This window comes from Thrips palmi, unplaced genomic scaffold (genome assembly GCF_012932325.1).
Source record: "Thrips palmi isolate BJ-2018 unplaced genomic scaffold, TpBJ-2018v1 HiC_scaffold_10, whole genome shotgun sequence".
Classification (NCBI taxonomy): Eukaryota; Metazoa; Arthropoda; class Insecta; order Thysanoptera; family Thripidae; genus Thrips; species Thrips palmi.
The window spans coordinates 5,380,365-5,403,559 of NW_023144621.1; the positions used below are offsets into that span (position 1 = coordinate 5,380,365).

General features: G+C 45.2%; 5 protein-coding genes across 9 annotated transcripts; 2 read left to right on the forward strand and 3 right to left on the reverse strand.

Annotated features, from left to right (window-relative positions):
- Nucleotides 1-6,612: 6,612 nt before the first annotated feature.
- Nucleotides 6,613-9,818, reverse strand: LOC117639096 (trafficking protein particle complex subunit 12). The gene is made up of 8 exons (XM_034374499.1): nucleotides 9,686-9,818; nucleotides 8,634-9,599; nucleotides 8,449-8,559; nucleotides 8,120-8,371; nucleotides 7,880-8,026; nucleotides 7,625-7,803; nucleotides 7,383-7,533; nucleotides 6,613-7,298 (listed from the first exon to the last, which is right to left on the reverse strand). The coding sequence occupies exons 2-8, from the start codon at nucleotides 9,486-9,488 to the stop codon at nucleotides 7,056-7,058; spliced, it is 1,938 nt and encodes a 645-aa protein (XP_034230390.1). The 5' UTR covers nucleotides 9,489-9,599; nucleotides 9,686-9,818; the 3' UTR covers nucleotides 6,613-7,055.
- A 163-nt stretch (nucleotides 9,819-9,981) lies between these two features.
- On the forward strand, nucleotides 9,982-12,761 carry LOC117639099 (nuclear transcription factor Y subunit gamma-like). 3 transcript variants are annotated; one of them, XM_034374504.1, is made up of 8 exons: nucleotides 9,982-10,196; nucleotides 10,618-10,750; nucleotides 10,853-11,002; nucleotides 11,094-11,267; nucleotides 11,363-11,539; nucleotides 11,678-11,836; nucleotides 11,952-12,047; nucleotides 12,126-12,761. In XM_034374504.1, exons 1-8 carry the CDS (start codon nucleotides 10,165-10,167, stop codon nucleotides 12,180-12,182), a joined length of 978 nt encoding a protein of 325 aa, XP_034230395.1. In that variant the 5' UTR covers nucleotides 9,982-10,164; the 3' UTR covers nucleotides 12,183-12,761. The 3 variants fall into 3 exon arrangements, with proteins under 3 accessions (XP_034230395.1, XP_034230396.1, XP_034230399.1); XM_034374505.1 differs by having other exon boundaries at nucleotides 12,129-12,268; XM_034374508.1 differs by lacking the exon at nucleotides 9,982-10,196 and adding an exon at nucleotides 10,265-10,302 and having other exon boundaries at nucleotides 12,126-12,264.
- A 544-nt stretch (nucleotides 12,762-13,305) lies between these two features.
- On the reverse strand, nucleotides 13,306-16,772 carry LOC117639098 (XK-related protein 4-like). Its single transcript, XM_034374503.1, has 6 exons — nucleotides 16,483-16,772; nucleotides 15,992-16,093; nucleotides 15,690-15,910; nucleotides 15,441-15,593; nucleotides 15,059-15,338; nucleotides 13,306-14,950 (listed from the first exon to the last, which is right to left on the reverse strand). The coding sequence occupies exons 1-6, from the start codon at nucleotides 16,770-16,772 to the stop codon at nucleotides 14,725-14,727; spliced, it is 1,272 nt and encodes a 423-aa protein (XP_034230394.1). The 3' UTR covers nucleotides 13,306-14,724.
- A 142-nt stretch (nucleotides 16,773-16,914) lies between these two features.
- Nucleotides 16,915-18,506, forward strand: LOC117639100 (proteasome subunit beta type-4). The gene is made up of 6 exons (XM_034374509.1): nucleotides 16,915-17,145; nucleotides 17,394-17,612; nucleotides 17,698-17,844; nucleotides 17,937-18,135; nucleotides 18,219-18,305; nucleotides 18,397-18,506. Exons 1-6 carry the CDS (start codon nucleotides 17,018-17,020, stop codon nucleotides 18,403-18,405), a joined length of 789 nt encoding a protein of 262 aa, XP_034230400.1. The 5' UTR covers nucleotides 16,915-17,017; the 3' UTR covers nucleotides 18,406-18,506.
- A 51-nt stretch (nucleotides 18,507-18,557) lies between these two features.
- LOC117639097 (alpha-1,3-mannosyl-glycoprotein 2-beta-N-acetylglucosaminyltransferase-like) lies at nucleotides 18,558-22,699 on the reverse strand. 3 transcript variants are annotated; one of them, XM_034374502.1, is made up of 11 exons: nucleotides 22,470-22,699; nucleotides 22,117-22,252; nucleotides 21,908-22,016; nucleotides 21,660-21,829; nucleotides 21,376-21,579; nucleotides 21,161-21,299; nucleotides 20,815-21,043; nucleotides 20,638-20,742; nucleotides 20,466-20,556; nucleotides 20,184-20,354; nucleotides 18,558-20,096 (listed from the first exon to the last, which is right to left on the reverse strand). In XM_034374502.1, exons 2-11 carry the CDS (start codon nucleotides 22,225-22,227, stop codon nucleotides 19,983-19,985), a joined length of 1,443 nt encoding a protein of 480 aa, XP_034230393.1. In that variant the 5' UTR covers nucleotides 22,228-22,252; nucleotides 22,470-22,699; the 3' UTR covers nucleotides 18,558-19,982. The 3 variants fall into 3 exon arrangements, with proteins under 3 accessions (XP_034230393.1, XP_034230391.1, XP_034230392.1); XM_034374500.1 differs by having other exon boundaries at nucleotides 21,660-21,832; XM_034374501.1 differs by lacking the exon at nucleotides 22,470-22,699 and adding an exon at nucleotides 22,349-22,451 and having other exon boundaries at nucleotides 21,660-21,832.
- Between the last annotated feature and the right edge of the window lie 496 nt (nucleotides 22,700-23,195).

The window sequence follows — 23,195 nt, forward strand, 5'->3', positions numbered from 1 at the left end:
AGTGCGCAGACGTGACTCCGGGCAGGTGTTGCTGTCGCGCGTCTTCCGGCGGGCAGTCCCGGCGTCCTGGTCCAAATTCCAGTCGCTGGATTCGCTGGAGCCAGACCGCCAGGCCGCCAGGGTGACCTCATCGAGTAATCGAGGCCGGCAGGTGGAGGAGCACATTACACTGCCAGAAAGGGAGGGAGAAGACAGTTATGCCCCAGTGTGTTACTTACGCCCCACGACATGGCGGTCAAAATGCCGGACGCGTTTTGAGCTCCAGAGTCGCTAAATGGGGTTCGAACCGAACGTGTGACCCACCAATGGATTACTCTTCGAACGAGGAATCCATTGGTGGGATCACACGTTCGGTTAGAGTCCCATTTAGCGACTGGAGCCCAAAACGCGTCTAGAATTTTTTTCCGCCTCCACCGGTCTTCTGGCGCACTGTGCTACGCTGCTACGCCACTGTGCAGGGAGAGGGCAGAAGGGAGAGGGGCGGCACGGCAGCACACTTGGTATGCACGCAGCCCCCGGCCAGCCTAGCCCGCCTATCGACCAGCGCGGATTCGATTTGGCGGTATAAATAGCCCGGTGTGCGAGACGGGGCACATCGGGCACGCCGCGACGCCGCGCCGCGCCAACCCCCTGGAAGGGGGGGGGGGAGGGGCGGCCTGGAGGGAAGGCCTGGAGGGGAGGGGGTTGGGGATCCCAGCGACGGAGCGGTCAGTCGGGAGGGTGTACTTCCCCCGAGCCAGAATTAGACCTGACGAAGTGACTTTTCAGCCCCTTGCGAATCCGCGAGGATTTGTTTCACTTCCAACAGCTGAGCGAGTGTTTCGGGGTGACGGCCGAATACGTAGTACTACAGTGCAGCGCGGTGGAGCGCGAGGAAGGGGTGACGACTTTCGAGCATGGCGAGCATGGCGAGCATGGCGAGGGGACATGCCACCAGTGTTGCCACATGAGTAGTCAAAATTTCCTCGATGCTCTGTGGTGTCGAAAGGGTAAAGGGTTGCTAGCCTCAGCCTGCTGCTTACAAGGCAAGGTTCTCGAGAGCAAAGCCCTACCCAGGCTGAGATTAGCTACCCTTTACGTATGCACTGGCCAGTGGGAGTTTTCGTCTACTGATGTGGCAACACTGGTGGTCGGCATGGCATGTCCGTGGCGCCACCACGCGCGAGTGGGTGGCTCTGCGCTCCGCACAGTGGGCCAGAAGACCGGCGCAGACGGCCAAAGCTCTAGACGCGTTTTGAGCTCCGGAGTCACCGAATGGGGCTCGAACCGAACGTGTGACCCCACCAATGGATTGCTCTCCGAACGAGGAATCCATTGGTGGGGTCACACGCTCGGTTCGAGTCCCCTTTAGCGACTTTGCAGCTCAAATCTCGTCCAGAGTTTTGTCCGCCTCTGGCCTTCTGGCCCACTGTGCTCCGCGGCACGAGGGTTCAGAAGTCGCTCGCCTGGCAGCGCGATTCCGAATGTCGCTCTGTCTCCCTCGCACTCAAGGGGCGTTCCGAACGGGTGCGAGAGAGACAGGGAACGAGCCCGCTGCACGGGGCGCCGCGTCGCAACCACTTTCGATAATCCGGTGCAGGCGCAAGCCGAGAAGGCGCCCCCGTGTTACAGTGTGCACACGCGGTGTGGGTGTGTGGGTCAATAGCCTCCTCGCCAGGCGCAAGTAGCGCAAGCAGCGCAAGCCAGGCGTCGTCCGAGTAACTCCAAGTAATGAGCAGGTGTCTGTCTGGTTCGGCCTTCGCCCGGCCTAGCCCGGCCCTGACCGCCAAAAGTATTCCACTCCACAGTAGGCCAAAACACCTGCTGTACTACAACGGACACTTCACCCAGACACGTTTCGAGATGGCAGTCAGCCCAAATCGCGATGTCTACACATTTGTCTACACCGGTTCGACCATCTTTGGAGTAGGACTGCCCCGAAACCAAGGCGAGAAATCACCCTCCGCACAAAAGTCGTCCGAAAGGAAGCCTCTAAACTGCTCCGTCAAGGGACGGAGATTGGACGCATTGGCCGTCCAAAGTCAGCACAAACCACAATTTTGGTCGAAATGGGGGATTCGAGTCCCGTTTGAGCTTCGAGCCCCACCCCTGACAAACTGAGGGCCAGGTCAACTCGGGGGTAACTCGGGGGTAACTCAGGGGTAACTCGGGGGTAACTCGGGGGTAACTCAAGGGGAAGTCGGGGGGAAGTCGGGGGGAACTCGGGGGGAAGTCGGGGGGAACTCGGGGGGAAGTCGGGGGGAACTCAGGGGCAAGTCGGGGGGAACTCGGGGGGAACTCGGGGGGAACTCGGGGGCAAGTCGGGGGGAACTCAGGGGTAACTCGGGGGCAAGTCGGGGGGAACTTGATCGACTCGCCCAAACACTAGAAATACGCTCCAAACTAGCACCGTTGCCTTTGTCTCGTTGCCCCGATTCTAAAAGTGCCCCTACTTGCCCCTCTAGCTCAGCGGTTCCCAACCTTGGGGTCGCGACCCCAAATGGAGTCGCGAAAAAATTTTGAGGGGTCGCGGCGAGGTGGCTGGGGTCGCCTGGGGTCGCGGTGGTTTCCCGGCTGGCCCACACGCCGAGCACTGGCTGCTTAAATGCCGCAAAGTTGATCAAAACGGTCACAAATGTGTGTAAAAGATCGTGTTTTGGGTCGACTTTAAGCATCCACTGCTTCTGATCCGAGGCGGTAAATCGCCCTCCCTCAACGGGCAATTGGTCTTTGGACCTTCCTTTTGCATGCCTTTGTTACGGAGTGCAATTATCTGCCTCAGTTTGGAAGCAGTACTGCCGCAAAGTTGGTCTAAACAGTCACAAATGTCTGTGAAAAATCGTGTTTTGGGCCGACTTTAAGCATCCACTGCGTCTGATCCGAGGCGGTAAATCGTCCTCCGTCAACGGGCAATTGGTCTTTAGACCTTTCTTTAGCATGCCTTTGTTACGGAGTGCGATTATCTGCCTTAGTTTGGGAGCAGTTTTGCCGCAAAGTTGAACAAAACGGTCACAAATGTCTGAAAAATCGTGTTTTGATCAACTTTGTGGCAAAACTGCTCCCAAACTAAGGCAAATAATCGCACTCCGTAACAAAGGCATGCTAAAGGAAGGTCTAAAGACCAATTGCCCGTTGACGGAGGACGATTTACCGCCTCGGATCAGACGCAGTGGATGCTAAAAGTCGGCCCAAAACACGATTTTTCAGACATTTGTGACCGTTTTGATCAACTTTGCGGCAAAACTGCTCCCAAACTAAGGCAGATAATCGCACTCCGTAACAAAGGCATGCAAAAGGAAGGTCCAAAGACCAATTGCCCGTTGAGGGAGGGCGATTTACCGCCTCGGATCAGAAGCAGTGGATGCTTAAAGTCGACCCAAAACACGATCTTTTACACACATTTGTGACCGTTTTGATCAACTTTGCGGCATTTAAGCAGCCAGTGCTCGGCGTGTGGGCCAGCCGGGAAACCACCGCGACCCCAGGCGACCCCAGCCACCTCGCCGCGACCCCTCAAAATTTTTTCGCGACCCCATTTGGGGTCGCGACCCCAAGGTTGGGAACCGCTGAGCTAGAGGGGCAAGTAGGGGCACTTTTAGAATCGGGGCAACGAGACAAAGGCAACGGTGCTAGTTTGGAGCGTATTTCTAGTGTTTGGGCGAGTCGATCAAGTTCCCCCCGACTTGCCCCCGAGTTACCCCTGAGTTCCCCCCGACTTGCCCCCGAGTTCCCCCCGAGTTCCCCCCGACTTGCCCCTGAGTTCCCCCCGACTTCCCCCCGAGTTCCCCCCGACTTCCCCCCGAGTTCCCCCCGACTTCCCCCCGACTTCCCTTGAGTTACCCCCGAGTTACCCCCGAGTTACCCCTGAGTTACCCCCGAGTTGACCTGGCCCTCAGTTTGTCAGGGGCACCCTCTTAACAGTGCCCAGAGTTTTGCCCGGCCGCCTAAACTCGTCCCTCCCTCCGCAGCGACCCGACCGCGCTGCCTGCTGCCTGCCTGCGCTTCCTCGCCTTGCCGCGCCTCGGCGTTTCCGCCCGACATTATTGCCCATTCGCGGTTTTCCCCGCGTCGCCTGTGCGCGCCGACAGTGTGAATAACCTTTTCCATTTTTCAGTCGGGCAAGGTTAGGCCGTGAGCTGGGTCTTCTTTCCCGGCGGTGTCTCAATTATTTATTCGTGTTTATTTTACTTATTTATCCGGCGGTGCTAGTGACGCAAGCGGCGGAGCGGCGCTGCTGAGGTGAATGGAACACAACCCCTTCCCCTCCCCTCCCCGCCCCGCGCGTCCGCCCGTCCCGTCCTGTCCAGCCAGCCGCCCTGCAGGGCATGCCCAGGCCCAGGCCCAGGCCCAGGCAGCCCCAGGCAAGCCATGCACGCCATGCCGGTATCGACTGGCTGGGGTTTGCCCCCGGGCTGCTAGAGCCGCTAGTGCTGCTACCCCTCCGCCCTGCCGCCCCGCAGGAGGTATGGCGTCACACTTTGCCTACCTCACGGGGGCCGCGCTGCCGCGCTGCCTCGCCGGGCGAGTCGATGCCTTTGACGTCAATGGTGCGTCCGTGCATGGGGGAGCCCCAGGCTGAGGCTGCCATGCTGCCACAGGCCCTGCACAACAACCCGCCCATCCCATCCCCGGCGCCGCCGCGCCGCCGATCCGGTATACGGCTTTCGCGAATCCGCGGCCTCGCGGGAGACGTCAACAGCCGGGCGATTCCGCTGCTTCTCGCTGTCTCTCTCGCACTCAGGGGGCGAGCCGTAGGGCGTGAGAGAGACAGCCACGCCGCGAGCCACGCGGTGCCACCTCATGGTGCGGGTCATGAGCGCCTGGTCTGGTTCCAGACACGGCCTGCTTGTCTCTCTCGTACCCCTCCGCAGCACCCCGTGCGTGCGAGAGAGACAGAGCGACGAGGACGTCGTCCGGAGTGAGCCTGGAGTGGCGGACACAGCCACGGAACAACGCCCCGGCGGATAGAAAATCCCCCCAGCGTTCGCGTCATGCCCGCGACGAATGGTTGCGGTGCTCCTGTCTCTCTCGCACCCTTGGGGAACCTTGCATAGTGCGAGGGAGACAGAGCGACTTTTAAGAATCGGCACGCGGCACGTGCGTTCGTTTCTGCGAAGCTAATTAGCTGACATTACTATCGCCGTGCTTTTCGTTTTGTTTTCCTAGTTGCGTTCCTCGTTTTTTTTTCACCGTTTTTTTGGGAGCGATGTGCGGCGCGTGCCGGGCCGCCTACACTGCGAGCGTCACGCCGCGTCGCTTTTGTTTTTGCTCCGCCAGGACTTCCCTTGCGTGATTCCCCTGCGATTGCCTGCCCGAGTATTGTTTCGCAGTGTCGCGTCGTGCCTTCGGGCCTTCGGGCCGCGCGTCGGCATCCTGACGCAACGCGCAACGCGCTCGCCGTCGTGGAGTCCCAGCCCCAGCCAGGGCTTCCAGCCAGGGCTTCCAGCGAGGATGCACTGAGCGCCTGCGAGGTAGGCAAAGCCTGCGCGCGGCGCACAGCCGTCGTGCGGGTTGCCTACACGCGTCTCCACAGGCGCTCCAGCGAGGCTGCACTTGTGGGCGCTCAGCCCTCAAGATTCAAGGTACTCTCTCAAGGAAGCAAACTTTGCAGTGCAGGAGTGCGAGAAGACACTACAGCGACGGCGAGGGCCTGTTCCGTCCTTAGCGAGGAGGAACGTTTGGTGCGCTGTTCGCCGCGGCGGCCGGGGCCACACCAGTGTGCGTGTTTTGGCCGTTTTGGCGCGCGGCTGCTCGGCATTCGGGACTTCCCTGGCGAGGCGAGGGGCGCCAAGGGTGGAGGGGGAGGGGGCGCGGCCCTGCGGTGCCCTGTGGCCGCGAATAGACTGCAAAGGAATGCGCGTCTTTTTTGGCGCGTGCAAAAATAGCGTCTGGCCGGCCACCTCCACTCCGCTCGCACCCCCAGGACCCCAGCCGCCGCGCCGCCTTCCCTGCAGACGGCATTCCCCTGCCTCCGGCCTGGCGCGCTCTGTCCCTCTCGCACTCATGGGGCGCTCCGTTGGGAGCGAGAGGGACAGCGCGACGAAAGCGCCGTTCGGACTCAGTCCGTGGTCCGCCGCCACGCCGGCCGCGGGGCGCCGGTCCTTGGCTGGGCCGGGCTTGGCGAGCCCCCACGCCCCTTGCACAGCGCCGTGCTAGCAGACTCATTCCGAGCTCTGTTTGTCTCGCTGTCACTCTGCGGACCTTTACACCTATGATTGCGAGAGAGACAGACCTCAGGATCAGTGAGCCACTTTCTAACATCTTCTGCCTCCCTTTTTCCGAACGTGTGACCCCGTCAATGGATTGCTCTCCGAACGAGGAGTCCATTGGTCCATTGGAGGAGTCCATCAGTTCGAGCCCTGTTTAGCGACTCTAGAGCTCAAAACGCGCCTGGAGTTTTGGCCACCGGCGCCGATCTTCTGGCCCACTGTGCGCCGCCTTGCCCAGGGCGAGGACGAGGAGGGCCAGGTCGATACTCGATACGCGGACGGTAAACAGAGTGAACAGTCGCGCATTGGTATTCCACCGTCAGGTTTCCCCCGGCCGGTCCCCGCGAAACAACATTGGTTCGGTGTCCAAATGCACGGGAATAAAGGAAATATTGCACGGTGCCCACTTTCGTTATTTTTTTCTTTTTCAGAAACATGAGTATATTTAACTCTTTACACAAGTCACAATAACAATAATAATTTCTGAGTACCCTCAAATTGGAACTTGGCATTAACAACTTGATAAAAATTACATTAAATAACTATTTTTTTTAAAAGAATGAACATGGCAACAGAAGTGATTAAAACAGAGAGATTATTTAACTTGTAAACTCTTGAACTGAGAATGTATGGAATTTGCTCACTTACAACAACAACAACAAGTCAAAGTAATAACTTGAGAATCCTCACTCACAAAAATAAAAATTGTAACATAGTGCCTCCATGTCCAATTCTACAAGTGTTTCAGTAAAATTTAGAAAATTAGCAACAAAAATATCATTTTCACCATAATTTCTTTCCTTTCTTTAGAAAAAAAGAAGAAGAAACAAACTAATGATCACATGTAAAAGTTTAAAATTACAACTTTCACTGAAGTTTCAAACAACCAACAGAGACACCATCACCCTTGTATCTTGCTAGCATCTTCAATAAACCTAATTTTTTCTGATTACAATGAGATGATTCGAACTCAATAAGTGTACTCATATTGAGAAGCAGAGCTTCATGAAGACCTTGCGTAGGATTGCTAGTGAGAGCATTTTCCATTATTGACAGTGCCTCTCGAAGACGACCAAGGTACAGGTGACATACAGCCATATTATTTAAGACCTACAGCAATTATTTTGTATGAGTCATTAGTAAAAACAAACAGAATATCCAAGGATATTTAAAAACAAAACATAAAAAACTTACCATGATGTTTGCAGGATCAATATCTGCTGCTTTTTGGAAGCTTTCCAGAGCCTCATGGAATGCATTTTGAGAAACAGCCAGTAGACCGCGGTCAATGAACTCCCTCAGGTCTGGTGCAGTACTTGTGAGGGCATTTTTCCCATCCAAGCCACTATCAAAATAAAAACTTTAAATTATTATCAAGAAGAGGTGCATTCTGTAAATTACGACAAAGGGATAAGAATTAAAATGAAACTACATACGCAGCACATTGGACACGCAGATTTGATGCTAGTTTAAAATACTCTTCAGCTCCAACCACATCTCCCAGTTGTAAGTGAAGTCGTCCAAGTGCTGAGAGTAAAGGACGCCTATGGTGTACAGGCAGATCAATTGACTTGCGGATAATCTGCTCCAGAACTTCCAAGGCTAAACTATAGTTCTGAAAAAGAAGAAACAAAAGTATTGATTCAGATTAAACTAAAAAACATCACTGCTATCTAAAATAGATTACGAACCTTGTTAGATATGGCACAATTCACGATGGAATGAAGAGTCCTTATTTCTCGGTTACACCACAAGCGTTTTGACTCCATTGCATCAGCTGCACCAAGTTCTGCGGGGCTTCCATCTTCACTGAGTCCGTTTTCCAAATTCTTCAAAATCTAGAAGGGAGAGGAAGAAAGGCAAGTAACTGGTCAGAAGCTATGGGATAGCTATGGGCACAGAGAAAATATTTGAAAGAAAATAGAACTCACCTTCCTCACAATTGCTAATACAGAATGAAGACGAGTTAGGGCTTCTCTATGTTTTCCGTTATGAGCTGGAAGTTCTGCTAGCAATAGACGGAAATTAAAAGGTACTAGGGTGCCCATTCTACCACCATACAAGTCAGGGTAAAATGGAAAGTAGAGATCTGGTCGGTCAAAGTCCCAAAATCTCTCAGCCTCTGTCTCAGCCAAGGAGAAGAGCTTCAGCTTAACCAAGAGGGAGATACGTGTAAACCAGAGCTGTAAAACATAAAGACAACTTTAGAACTAAAATAGAGGGTGGTGCTATATCAAATTTGGTTTTACTCTATAAGTACCTGAATGGAATGGGTTGTGTGTTTGCTTGGTTTACCTGACCTCCCTATACCTTGTCCATAAATGGTTAAAAGGCGGCCTGTCAAGTTAACAGCAGATCTGAAACACCCAGCCTGCAAAAGAAGATTAGACACTGGTAAATACTGAAAACTAAATAAATAAGGCAGCGAAGAAAATATTTGGTTACCTGAATAAGTTCTCTCAAGCCTCTTTCATCTTGAGTGACATCCTGCATGGTGAGAACCTTCCTTTTGCTTGCTTCTTCATTACCCAATAGGTGCTGCACCATTTCAGATACAGGGTCTGCCATATCTTCCTGAACACAAACTCCTGGCATAGTGAGAACATCTTTATCGGGAATGTAGGTTCCTGGAGCGGATGTTGCCATAGCAATGAGGGCTTGACGAGTTTTCTCCGATGGAATCCATGCATCCCGGCGACGGTCAGCCTCATTAGGACGAAACCCAGCACTTTTGGAGAACGGATCTTCTGATGCCAAAACGTCATGTGCAGCTGTAGGTGTTGCCGCAACAGACGATGTTGTAGAAATAAAACCATCCTCTGTGGCTGTTGATGTGAAATCTGGAGAAGTTAGTAGGCTGCTGGAACTGCTGGGTGGCAAACTAAGATCCATAGCGATTCCAGGGGTTGGCCCAGATGCATTCGGAACAGAACTTATCAAATCGAAGAAGTTTTTCCCTGAGGCTATGTTAGATGCTGTTGATTCGGATTCAGAAAATATTCTACACACGACAGGCTCATCTTTTGATGTTGTTGCATCAGTCAGAGTCAAGTTGCCAACAGCAAAAGATGCAGCAGATATATCTACATTTTGATGGCTCAAAGGCACTTGTTTTGGCATGTTGGATGAAAACAAATCATGTGAAGAATCACTTTCTCGAACGCTCTTCATCATCGCTGAGTCAACTGGCATGCCAGCAGTTGGTGAGGAGATTTGATCAAAGAAGCTTGCACCTGGCACTGATGGTGTAGCATCTTGACTAAAATACTGATTCAACGAAGGTTGCTGGTTCGGATTCATTTTTTCCTTGGATCCTTTGACAGATAGCAGACAACTGTCACAGACCTTGTATCACTCAGTACCACATTGAATGACGAAAAGAATCATTCCATGGGAACACTTTTGAGAGTTCTGAAAAGAAATGGTAAATTTTCGTTAAAATCCAACCATAAATCACTGTTTGAGTGATATTTGATCGACAATATCATTTTCCTAACCTGACAAGAGCTGGACCCAACAACAGTAAACAACAACATAACAAAAACAAAAAGTGACCAAAAGCACGAAAGTTGGACAGGGCTGTGTCGCAGTAGACAACTTAACTTTGATTTCCGGTAACTTGGCTTCTTCATTATATTAAACAAAAGAGGGAAAGAGAAGGAATGAAAATGAAAAACATATTTTGGTAAGTTAAGTTCCTAAAAATAAGAGCTGATTAACTTAGCGGTGATATAAGAAATAGATGAATTAAAATTCCCGTCGTGAGCACTGCTGCAAACGGATGTGTTCTGCGGTTGGCGGGACTGATCAGGCCCATTGACCAGTCAGGACGTTGAGCAGCCCATTTTGTGAGAACTGATTGGAGAAAATCTCATAATCGCAATGATTGGTTCCAAATCCAAGTCGTAGCCGCGGTCTCCTTTCCAAATTGTACTCCTGGAAAGACTACATTCATTAGCCCAAGAACAGCGGAAAGATGTCTCAAGTGTACTACCAAGTTAGCACAGAGTGAGTGAGATTTTATGGTTTGGCGCATCAAAATGGCTGAACAGAAGGTTATTTAGTTCTGGCTTGGATTCTAGCGAGCCGGTATGCTTGTTGACGTTTGTCCCAGGCACGTTTTCTTTTGTACTTTGACAGACTTTTTTTTTTAAACAAACTAGGCAGATTTGAAAAATCGGCGGCTGCGCCGCCGCAGTTATATTCATTGAACATCTGTGGATTTTTTATTATTTCATGGGATTTTGCCATTGCCTGTGTAGTGTATTGTATCATTCTGAGAGGCCTGTATTCTGACTTAGAATTGATTTTCACCATTCATTTCTTTTCCAGTTGGCTAATTTCATTTTTTTTTTACATTTCTATATATTTTTATGAACCCAACCTTTGAGTTTCAAGTGTGTAACTTTTTTGTTGATGTTTTTTTCAGAGGGGACGGAACAGAGGTTGATGGCGACACTATCACTGCCAGAATTGCCTCACCTCCAACAGTCCAGTCTGAAGCACAGTTAAATCTTGCAGCATTTTGGCCCCGTGTGACAGATGATGTACGGAAAATACCAGTAAGTTCTAAATAATTTTATTATAGAAAGAGTCAATTTAGGATCTCCTGAAGTATTATCTTGTATTGCTGGTGTTAACCGCGGAATGTCTTCTGAACTCAGCTGGATCTTAAAAATCAAGCATTACCACTTGCAAGGATTAAAAAGATTATGAAACTTGATGAAGATGTGAAGATGATCAGCGCAGAGGCCCCCATGCTTTTTGCTAAGGCTGCTGAGATTTTTATTCATGAACTTACTCTTCGAGCTTGGGTAAATTTTTATTGTATTCCACTGAAAGTTGACCTTTTACATCTTATTTTAGTCTGGGTCAGACGTTAATTAAATTTTAAATAATGTGCAGGTCCACACAGAAGACAACAAACGCCGTACACTACAGCGTAATGACATTGCAATGGCTATCTCAAAATGTGATCAATTTGATTTTCTAATTGATATAGTACCACGCGAAGAGCTAAAGCCAGCAAAAGCTTCAAGTGATCCGTCACGTGCAGCTACAGCTATGAATCCTGATCAGGTAAGATGCTCATCTATTTCTATTTAGCGTTAAAGACAAAGCAGCATCACATTATGACATTCATATCCTCATTTATCACCTTCTCTCGTTTCTAGATACAATATTACTTCCACTTAGCCCAGCAGCACCAACAGGCCTTGTCACAGACAGGGACCAATTCTCCTAATTCCACCTCATCCAATGGCAATGCCTCCACTCCTTCAACTATTCAAATCCTTCAGCCTAGCACTGGTCAAATTCAAACAGTTCAAATAGCTTCACCAACTGATCAGGTTATTTCTTGTTACTGTGTTTTTTTTTTGTTGGGGGGAGGGGAGGGAGGAAACGGGAGTAGATTATTAAAAATTTATATCAATTAAAATTTATTGAAAATTTTAAATTTTAATTTCTATATTCATTGCTTTGAACAGAGACAAGCAACAGTTGCTCAAACTGTTCAACCTCAAGTTATTCAAGTTCAGCAACCCCAGCAAGCTCAAGTCCAAGCACAGGCAGTGCAAGCTGCCACAGGTGGCATTCAAATTGTACAACAAGTTGTCACACCAAGTGGAGAAATCCAGTCTATACCTGTAAGTAATTTCCCTTTCAGGATTAAGGTTTTTAACTATATTTAATGAATGATGAAGGGTAAGATTGGTAAGAACTAGCATTTACCTTTTTTGCATGATGTGTATCTGTTTGCAGATTCAACTGACTCCCAATCAGCTGCAAATGATAAGAATGCAGCTCCAAGGGAACTCTCAACCTGCAATCATTCAAGTCCAGCCACAGCTAGTGCAGGTAGTTTTCCAGTTGAAATTACAGTCTATTTCTGTCAGTGTCTTAGTACCCTCTCTAATCGATTTTTTTTCTTTGAAGCAGGTTGGGGATGGTTATGTTAGACAAGGAAGTGGAGGAGCTGGAGATGTTGAGTAGGCCTTGGCTTCTCTTATTTTACATAATTGACACTATATCTTCACATTTCTTGAGTGAAGGTTAGGTTAATGTGTACGACTGAATGTGATGTTGACACCACTTTGCAATAAGTACCCTGATGGATTTATGAGTGTGTGTGTGTGTGTGTTTATATATGTACATATTAGTCATCAGAGTTCATCCTCGCACCTGATTAGAAATTGAGCCAGGTCTTTAATCCACAGCAGGTCTGTGCTATAAACTGTGGTAGTTTGTAATTAGTACCACGTTTTATACTTTTGCTCCAAGACCAAATACATATTAATTTTAGCTTTAACTGTGTGCATGTATGAGAGTGATACCTGATGAGAGTTCAACAACAAATTTAGGAAAGGCTTTCATTTAAGTGTTTTACGTTGTAGACTGGAATCATTTTTCAAATCTGATTTGTCTGTATTTTTTGTCTGAGAGTGGCTCAGCATTTGTTAATAACTTTATGGCCTGTGTTAGGCAGTATTTTTGTGCAATATTTGACTGACAGTGCATCCAATGAATGAGGTGCAATGGTGAGATTAAAGTGGAATCAAGACACTAAAGAAAGTTTGTGATTGACTGCAATTTTCCATTTCAGTTTTTACTATCCATTCCTGTTTAAAGAAACATACTAATTTTTATAAAATACAATTTTATTATTCACTATGAAGCAAACAGCCCAACAAGAAAGCAAGCATTACAAACAACTAATTTCATAGAAAAGTACAAAACATTTTCCATATTTTGAAGTACAATCAAAATATAACAAGGGATCACAATACTGATCGAAGGCAACAGGAAACAAATATGTGTGTAACTGAACTTGCAATTCCTCAAACAAATTAAAGGCAATACCAAGGTTTTTCTTGGGGGGGGGGGGGAGATACACAAATAGAACATTATTACATATTGAGTCAACTTACCTTATAGCAGCATCCTTCATCCTGCAAGTAAAACTGAAGAAAACTAAACTGCACTCAAGAAAAAAAAATTATAATTACAAAACCCTACGTTCTAACTAGGCTGTCAAAATACCATGACAGGCAGAAGTATTCATGAGTAAAAATTAAAATATTGAGAGTACCAAGTTAAAAGGTAAAACAACCACAACCCAAAGAGAAAAAAAAAAAAAAAAACACTTATTTGAGAAAACAAACATGAGAAATGTTTTTTTTTTTTAAACAAGTAGTTAAACACAGAAAGGGAGAGGGGAGGGAAGCCATCAAAAGGAAATACAGCTGACAATAGGCAGCAATCTTCCCTTCAGATGGAACGCACCAGAGCCCCTTCACAGAGCACCTGAGAATGAAAGGACAATGTTCAATGGAACAGCCCACAGATCTATTTCCTCTTACCAGCAATGTTCTGAACATCTCAACTCCATGGCTTCCAGTGAGCTTCCAACCAAAACTATTTGAGAGATTAAATTTAGAAGTGTAAAGAGAGTATTGGTTGTAAGAAGTCATCATCAGAAAAAGACATGGGGAGACCACTTCTAGGACAGCACAAAAAGTCATTAAGTGAGATACAAATCCAGTGGAAAAAAAAGGAACAGTACTTAATACTTCATATGTAATAGTGTAGTGGTACCATGCACAAGGCTCAAAACTTGATACCCTCTTCCATCATCACAGCATGACAATATTTGATGAAAGGTAAACTAAAGGAATTACTTTGTCATGTTGACATAATATAAAAGAAAGTTTTCACTACAAATTTAAAAAAAATCAAACTGTGTGGGGTAGGATACTTCCTTCAGGGCAACTTACAGTTCCAAAACACATCAACATTCCTCAACTTATCAGTGAAAATTGGTCTCAGAAACCTTAGTGCAAAGAAAATTCAGTAAGTCTTAAAGTCTTCACACAAAAGTGCAAAACACTCAGAACAAGATTGATTTTGGTCTTTAAAAATATGTAAACACCAAAAATAGGTGACAGCATCTCATTACTTTCTTAATTTTTAAAGCTAACTAATGTTTAACAGTTATTCTAGCACAGCAAGCACTTTTAGAGTAAAGCTTGCATTTATTTTTGACAAAATAGAATTTAGAAAAATCTGGTAACTTAGATTTTAGCAGCAGAAATGGTAATCGACAGGTACAGAATGTGCTAAAATTATCACAGCTCTTGTTGGTACTAGGGTAACTTAATTACCCTGAACCTAACCCTGGAATGCAAATCAAAGTAAATGTTTATGGCACATTTCCACAGGTATGTGTGAAGCCATTTCCAACATTTAAAATTTACCTATGCAATGTGCCATATACATTTACTCCAAATAGGAAAAAGCCCCATCATTCATCAGCTCTATTATACTGCACTTGAGCTACTAGAGCGGCAATTGAATAATTATTCAAGACTTAAAATTTTCTTGAGGCTTGATCACAAAGCATCGAGTTCTTAAGTAACTAAATGAATTCTAAATAATAACAAAGTTGCCATTTGAACACGAAGATAGATGGTTGTGGCACATTTAGCGAATTGTACAATACTGAATATGGAATACTAGATAGAACATCTATACGGTTTCACAAAGTGTGGCTAAACACGCGCCCGCTCACTCCTGCTTTGGAGAGTCTATCAGGCATCTCTGTAATTGTTATGCTCTTCCTAATAGTAGTAGAGGTACCACTAGGGTGAAAGTATCGATAATATGCTAACATGAACAGAATACCGAGAAGGAAGGTCAATATTTGCATACCAACTGTGCCATAATATAGGGAGGGGTTTTGAGCAGAGCTGTTCCCCACACACCTGAAAAAAAGAGAGTCATCAATACAGAGAAAAAAAGGACAAATTAAACAAGACACTTTGACAAGAGTTCAGAAGAGGAAAGAAAGCAACTTCAGAAAGGATGCTTACCAAACAACAAGGGCTCCAGTGTTCTCCATGAAGCAAACTAAGTAATACGCTAGGTAAGTGTATCTTGTGGGACCATCTCGCGGGGCAATGAAGGCAAGTATGTACGCCAGTCCCAGAACACAAGAAAACATGAGCTCTTCACATCTGGAGCTGCACACGGCGGTTTGATGATGGCCGAGAGCCAACCAAGCTGCCATCACACACCAATGGGTGAGGCAAACCGTACCCATCCATGCTGGGTACATGGCAGCCAGCATGGCGAGAGCCAGTATCCTTGAGGCTAAATTTTTTTCAAAGAATAGTAGAGAGAAGGGTCAGAAATCATGTAAAGGCAACCAACAAAATATCAAAACACATGTATGGAAGGGAAATTTTGGTATACCTGTTCCCATAAGATGCCAACAAAATTGAATGGTGCTGCCTTGCCATGACAGTTTTTCCTTATCATCTCTGGCAAATCTGACAGAGCGGTGGTAGCATGTAAGAGCCCAAGCTATGGATATGAGAGCACACATCACCGCCCAGCCTTGGTATGCTAGATGGAGAAAATAAAAATATGAGGCATAAGTTGAGACCCACATTCAATTAGTATCACCGGCCTCATTTAAAATGAAATGGAAATGATACAAACCTTGCAAGGTAGCATGTTGCTTTTGCCGTGCCATTTGGATAAGAACCATCAAATGTAAAATGGCTTGGGGAGCTGCATGCAAGAAACAATGGAAAAGGCGCAGAAGTGAGGCATCTGAGTCTTCGTCAACCATTCGCCGAAACAAGTACTGCTGCTTCTCCTTCTGGTTTTTACGCGCAGCAAGAATGCTCCCAATGCCATAGAGCAGGGAATCCAAGTACCTTTAACAGAAAAAAATTCCATGCACCAACAAATTAAATAAGAAACAGGTTATGAATGATTTTGCCTGTTAGAAATAATACCTGAGAATGGGAGCAAATTGCAGCAAGAGGAAAACCACTCTCAATCCCCACCGCCATAGAGGTGCCTTGGGCAACGTTGGGTCATCTATATCTTGAAGGTACCTGAAACATCATGATTTAATCAATAAGCTAAATATAAACAACATCCAATTTTATTAGAGGTAAGCTGAGCTGATTTAATTGACTGTGTCCTTCATGGCTATTGGCTTGTTGGCCATGACAGGAATGCCAGTACAACCAGCCAGCAATCCAGAACAAGGTCGCAAACATGACTTTAGCTGGAACAGAAGTGGAAAGCTTTCTTTTTTTCCCTCCACAATCGATTGCTTTTAGGGAATAGTAAAGAACGAATCTACAGATATTTCTACAGCAATCTGGAACGCGGGGAAAGGAGGCATGGTTGATAACCTTGACATCCTGATCCAGGTTGGGGACAACAATCTAACAAGTGTCACTCACGACGTCTAACCTTAAACGAATCTGGTACTTACCATCTCATGCTAAAGCCCGTCGATATGAGTGCGGGCATGACCACAAAAGTGATCGTGAGCGCGAAATACGTCTCCTGGCCTTGGGTATGGTATTGATACGCCAACCAACAGCTAAATCCATGGTCGATCAAGTATGTTGATATTGACAGCAAATGACAAGTTAAGTAGTAAAACCCAAACTGTAACGATGCTGACATTCTTGCATTCTCTTCAGAGCGCCTAAGGCCTATCTCATTGATTTTGGCACCCAAAGACGCACTAGCAACCTTCCCGACATCACTGCTCGCCATTTTTTCATGGTGATGAAATGAACACAAATAACACACACACACAGCCAGCACACGACGGGAACTCCAAAATCCCCCTCCCTTCCCACCCCTACCCTCTCCCTTCACCCTTTCCCCTTCCGCTTTCTGGTCTTGACTGGTCAACAACTGCACCGGTGACCGGTGCCGCTACAAGGAACGCACCCTCGCTGTGAACATCACCGACTCATCTTGTTGTTCCAGTGACAGAATCAAGATTTTTGATTGAAATGGCTCACCACAACTTTGACCGGTTCGCCGCGGGGCCTCTGTGGCACAATGGCCCCACCCCGGGCGGTATTTACAATTTCCCCGGACGTCAAGTGGAGGACTCCGGCCGTTTTCAGGAGAGATCCAAGTAAGGCGAATCATCATCACACTGTGAATGTACATGTCACTGTCACTGGCTTCGAGCCGGACTCCTGCCTGAAACAATCAATTTTCCCCACTTCTTTTCGTTCAATTATCCTCGATTGTCTGAAGTGATGATTAATGTTTTATCCCCGCCACTGTAAATTTAAATCCACGGAGGACTAGGTTAGGTTTGATTGTGTCTGCTGAATGACTGCTCATGTATTCATTCTGATGTGTTTTGTTTTCTTTCAGGCAACCCATCACTACAGGCACATCTGTAATCGCCTTCAAGTACGACAACGGTGTGGAGAAGGGAGTTGCCATTGCAGCTGATATGTTGGGATCGTATGGCTCTCTTGCCCGTTTCCGAGACTGCCGTCGTCTTTGCAAAGTTAATAACCAAATTATCGTTGGTGCTGGTGGTGACTATGCTGACTTCCAGTATGTCCAGAGTATGATTGAACAGAAAACGTATGCGTTATATCAATTTTTATTTGCGTTAGTTTTGAAAACTCAGTGATTGTCAAGTTGGATTTATTTATTTCTGTATTTCCAGTATCGATGATGAGTGCCTCGATGATGGGTTCAGCATGAAGCCAAGGGCAATTTACACATGGCTGACCAATATACTCTATAACAGAAGATCAAAGATGGATCCTTTCTGGAACAACTTCATTGTGGCTGGTATGCAAGATGGAGAGCCGTAAGTATTGCTTTTTCTTTTTGTTATTGTTTATTACTCGTTATTATTCGTTGTTTAATCTGATACTCATGAGTGTGGCTGTGGTCTGTTAGGTACCTAGGTTCTATTGACAAGCTTGGTACTGCCTATGAAGACAACATCATTGGAACTGGGTTGGGTATGCAGTTGGGGGTGCCTCTGATCAGAGAAGCCATTGAAAGGAAACCTCTCATGTCCAAGGCTGAAGCTCAACAGTTACTTGTGCACACTATGGAGGTGCTGTTCTACCGTGATGCCCGCAGTTTCCCTAAGGTTGGCTCAACTTTTTTTTCTCCCCCTTTTCTTTGCATTGTGTCATTAGGTCCTTTGTTGTCATTCTTAACTTTATTTTACAGTATCAACTTGGCTTTATTACTCCTGATGGTGTGACAATATCAGATCCTCTTTACCTTGATAACCAAAAGTGGGGTTTTGCCCTCTATGTAAGTAGATACAGTAGTATTTTAGACTTAAAAATGCTGCTAACTCCTCTTGGCTTAAGTTTAACTCACTGAATGCTTTTTTCCATTTCAGAAAAAATAAAGATGAGGGGTGAACCTATTTTGAGTTGGGTGTATGAAAATTGCGATCATTTCAATTTAAGTATGTAACTTTTCTAAATATATTCCTGTTCTTAAGTAAAACTGCTATCTCACTTTTTTATTTAGAGCCTAAGGTTAAAAAACTAAAAGCAATTTTATTTTCTCTCACAATCTTATGTAATTCAGTTATGTACACAAAAAAACTGGTGGTATTTTTTTCCTTATCACATTGTTCTACAATCTTCTACAAAGACATTACTAACGAGGCATCAATCAAAATCTGATCCTTCAACCTACTCCTTGCCCACCAGCATTGTTTTGTAGAATGTAGTTCAACTAACACTTTGAGATACAGAATACATCACAGACAAATTACATTGGTGGCCCAACATTCAAGATGCCATTGAACTATTGTGCACTAGAGCCCCAAAATATCTAATTAACAACTACAAGTCCTTAATGTGTTGCACATCCAGCATGCATTAATCCAGCTAACAAATTAATGGAGCATATATACTCATTCAATATGCTGCTAAGAGTAGCAATAACTCGCAGAAGGCTGAAACAAAGTCATGAAGAGAGGAAGGAGAAAACACTCGTGCCACAGAAAAAAAAACCCTTTGAAGTCTTTTAAGAACTAAAACAAGAATTTTTTTCAGAATTTAGAGACTCAACACTCAATTTTCATGCAATGTGTGACTTTTTCCCTCCTCATTCACTCAATATGGTAAGTACTACTTACATATCTACATTAACACTGAATTAAAGTTCAATTACAAGTAAGGCCTTGTTAGCTTTACTACATAGGCAACAAAATCACTCATTACACAACATTAGTTCACAAAATATTTGAAAGAACAAAAAAGGCATTTACTTTGGAGATTTAAGGGAGAAGTACAGTGAAGCTGGGGACCTGTTTCCAATAAGAACTTTATCACAAGAGGCTGGTTACTGGGTTAAAAGGTGCAGGGGATAAACAATTTTTTTTTCAGCATATGAATCTGCATTCAGACAAATATTGGTAAACAATTTAAAAAATTAACAACCATTAAATCAAACTTAGTTAACTACAAAATGCAACCACTATTGCAGAATTAGTTACTGTTTGTTACTTTTACTTTAGATGAAAATGAAGGAATACCACAGATTTTGAGGAGTTGCTGCAAAGGGGAATGCCATGGCCACATGAGCCCTCTCCTCTATATCCAACAAATGAGATGATAGAAATTCATAAGAATGTAAAAGTCTTGCAAAACTTTGCATGAGAGGAAGTCTTTTCATTATCCACTTACTTGTGGTGCTAAAATAATACACTAAATAATGCAACATTGAGCAGAATGATCAATATTGGTCAAACTATCAGGGGGATTGAAAAAGACGATTTCAACATAGATATATGATGCTCTAAACTTTGTAATCGAAGAAGTTTATGCTACAATATGGGTTTGTAGAAAGTGATAGGCCACAAAGGTACTGAGGCAGGAAGCGCTAGAACCTCCTCACTCCACATTGTGCACAGCGGCAAAATTAGAACCTCAATTATATGTATGTGTGGCACAATGGGTCTTCAGTCAAGCACTAACTCCATTTTATGTTATATCCTTTCCAATTGGCACTTGGAGCCAAATATACTCTACGCTTATTATACATAAATGTTACTATACCACGATAAGCTGTTCTTGGCACACCACTCTGAAATATGAACAGTCAGAATTAGTACTTATAAGAAAGGCACAAGATCAAAAATTGGTAAAAGCCAAACAGGAAATATATAATTACCCTAAAATCATCCATTAGACCAAGCATTTTAGCCGTTCTTTTATAATTGTCTTTGGTATGATATGGGATCCTGACATCACCATAAAAGGGAATTTTCCCAGTCTTCAGTTCTTCATATGATATGATGGGACTATCATAGACCTTTTTCACGAACTCAACATCATATACATCCTATAAAATGGTCAGAAGCCTTTAGTTTGCACAAGTATATACACTGAACAACAACAAAGGAGAAGAAAAACAGATTGGAAAACAAACAGTGATATTGACTATTCATTTTACCTTGTGTAAATAGCCTAAATCCATGCTAGTAAACCGAATAGGCATATCATTTAATTTGATGTATTTAAGGTGTTTTTCATAAAATAGGCCACTGAAAAGAAAGAAAAAAATAATAATAAGAGAGATGCAACAAACTCCTAAATGTCAAGAGTACTGGAATGCTTCCCCTTACTTGCTAACTCCCACTTTGCCAAAAGTTCTGGTCCGAGATACTTCTGGTCTGATACATGCTCTTCCTTTCCTTTGACCCGGGTCCCGGATCCAATCATCCCAATACCTGAAATATTTTCAGCATGTAGTAGTCACATAGAAATAATAATGACGATTAAAAATATTAGATAATACTTACGATTTAGGCCATTTAACAGCTAGCTCTGCCCACAACTCTCGAGTGAGCATCCACCCAAGGCCTGGGAAAAAATCAGTTCTATAAAGTTGTTCTGGGTGTGTTGTGTCCACTAATGCTTCTTTGCCATTATCATTCCATGCAGACACACACCACAATGATGGATCTTTTTTAAGCAATTCATGAGTACCCAAGAAGTACTCATAGAAGTCTGGTGCTACTTCTAGATCATCTGTGGCATAGGTGAGGGACAAAAAATATAATGAGTGGAAGAACAGTCCTTGGATCAGCATTCAAACAGATTCTTTCAACTGGTTTTAAAAATATGAAAACAATATAAAGTCTATACCTTCAACAATAATTACAGAATTGTAATTAAAGGTAAAGAATGTATGGTTTAGAGCCCATCCATAGTGTCTGGCAATGCGGAAGTATCCTTTAAACTTTTTCTCTTTTGGAGGAATTGGAATATCACTCTGGTCAGGTTGCTAGTGAGAGACACACACAGTTAAAATGGTTCAAAGTTTACTTGCTTACACTTCTCAATCTAGTTGGAAAAATTACCTGAATAAATGATATTTTATCGCCATATGAGCGGATGACATTTGCAGTGGCTGTATCCATGCAGTCTTGAGAAACTATAATTGGGAATTGTTGTTTAGACGGACGGTAACGTAACAGGCCATCTATGCAACGACTTACTGTAACCCGATTACAAGAGAACACTAATATTGCAATGGTGGGGCCTTTAACAGGGCCTTCATCAACCTGAAAAGAGTCAACACAATGGTAAACGGTTTGAGTAACTAAGCATTAATGTAAGCTCAAGGCCTCAAACATGGTTCTACCTGTTCTACTTGATCACCATCAGCTCCAAGGTAGTCTGTTTCAACACCAGGTTCAGGTGGGTCAGGGGAATCTGCCTCTGCTACTCCTGCATTATCACCATCTTCACCAGGTTTCAGCACAACACTTTTAACTTGGTCTAGTAGACTATTTTCATTCCCTTTGATTCCATCTTCTTTCGAACAAACAAGATTTAATTAGAAATAATGCACACAGTATCAAGAATGATCAATAAATAAGAATTACTCACTTTTGTTGATAAGAGTCCGTATGTGACTTAACAGAGAATCATGGACATGTGCTTCCTCTATGAGAGATGACTCTAATTTACTTAAACGTTCTTCTAGCTCTGCGTCTTTCTACAGGACAAGACAAATTATACAGATGTACAGCCCTTAAATAAATAAGCTCTATACTACACAGATCTTCAACGTATGCTGGAAACAAAATTAATTTTACCTTAAGATCTTTTGAAGAGGTGAGGGGGTGAAACAGAAGCAGAAACGATGTCATCAAAACCCATACGCACAGCACCACAAAAGCACAGGCAACTGCGTCTTTTTTCCGCATTTCATTGGATTTATGACTACATCATCTGAAAAACAACACAAACACAATAATGCCCCAGTTCTAATGTAGAGTGAGTGTCAACAAATGTAGCATCTGAAAAGGATTGAAAGCTTCATCTAACCCCGAGCTCCACGTCAACGTAACATAATTGAGCCCAATGAGGACACAGGTGGTCCCAGAACTACTCCAATCAAGCGGGAAACAGCAATACATTAATTGTAAACAGAAAGGAGGTGACTTACAGAAGGTTAAGAGACAGCCTATAGATTGACTTTTTTCAAAGAAAAGGTCAGAAATTCCGAAACCCAGCTTGAAAACATCTTCTGAGATAACTAAATTAACTTGTGAGACTCTGAGTCCATGCGGTTATTGATGGCGAACATTGTTTTTGATTGTTTCGATTGGTCTGTAATCTTGCTGAAGCACCACAGACAAGATAAGACGACAGGGCTGCTCCGTAAGTTGAGTTGGTAAGCCTGCTCCTGGACATGGCGCGTACGCCCCCAATAAATTTACCGACACTGCCAATTATTTCCGAGTTGACTTTTGTGTGGGACACAGATTGAAAGCAATTATCAGAGAAATATAAAGAGTCCCTACAAATTCCCCTATCAAGATCCACCGGTCCCTTTTGAGGCGCTAGTCCCTACCCCGAACACTCGAGAGAAATTTCTCGCTGAAATGGTGAACCAGCTGCTGCGCTTTCGGCGGCGATTTCAACTCGCGCGGCAAACCGGCAAACCGTCGATGCGAAATCGACAGCTTTCAGGCCACTCTCGGATGAGTTCAAGAACTCAATGAAGTGCGTAGCCGACCTCCTCTGCGAAACATAATGGAAAAGAGGTTAACAGCACCCATCAAAGAATGCGCGTGTGTGCGTGTAGGCCTGAGTACGAGCGTGTAGGTGTGTCTACGTGGAGGGAGGGGGGACTTCCCGCGTTGGGGGAAAGGGAAGGCCACGCGCCGGT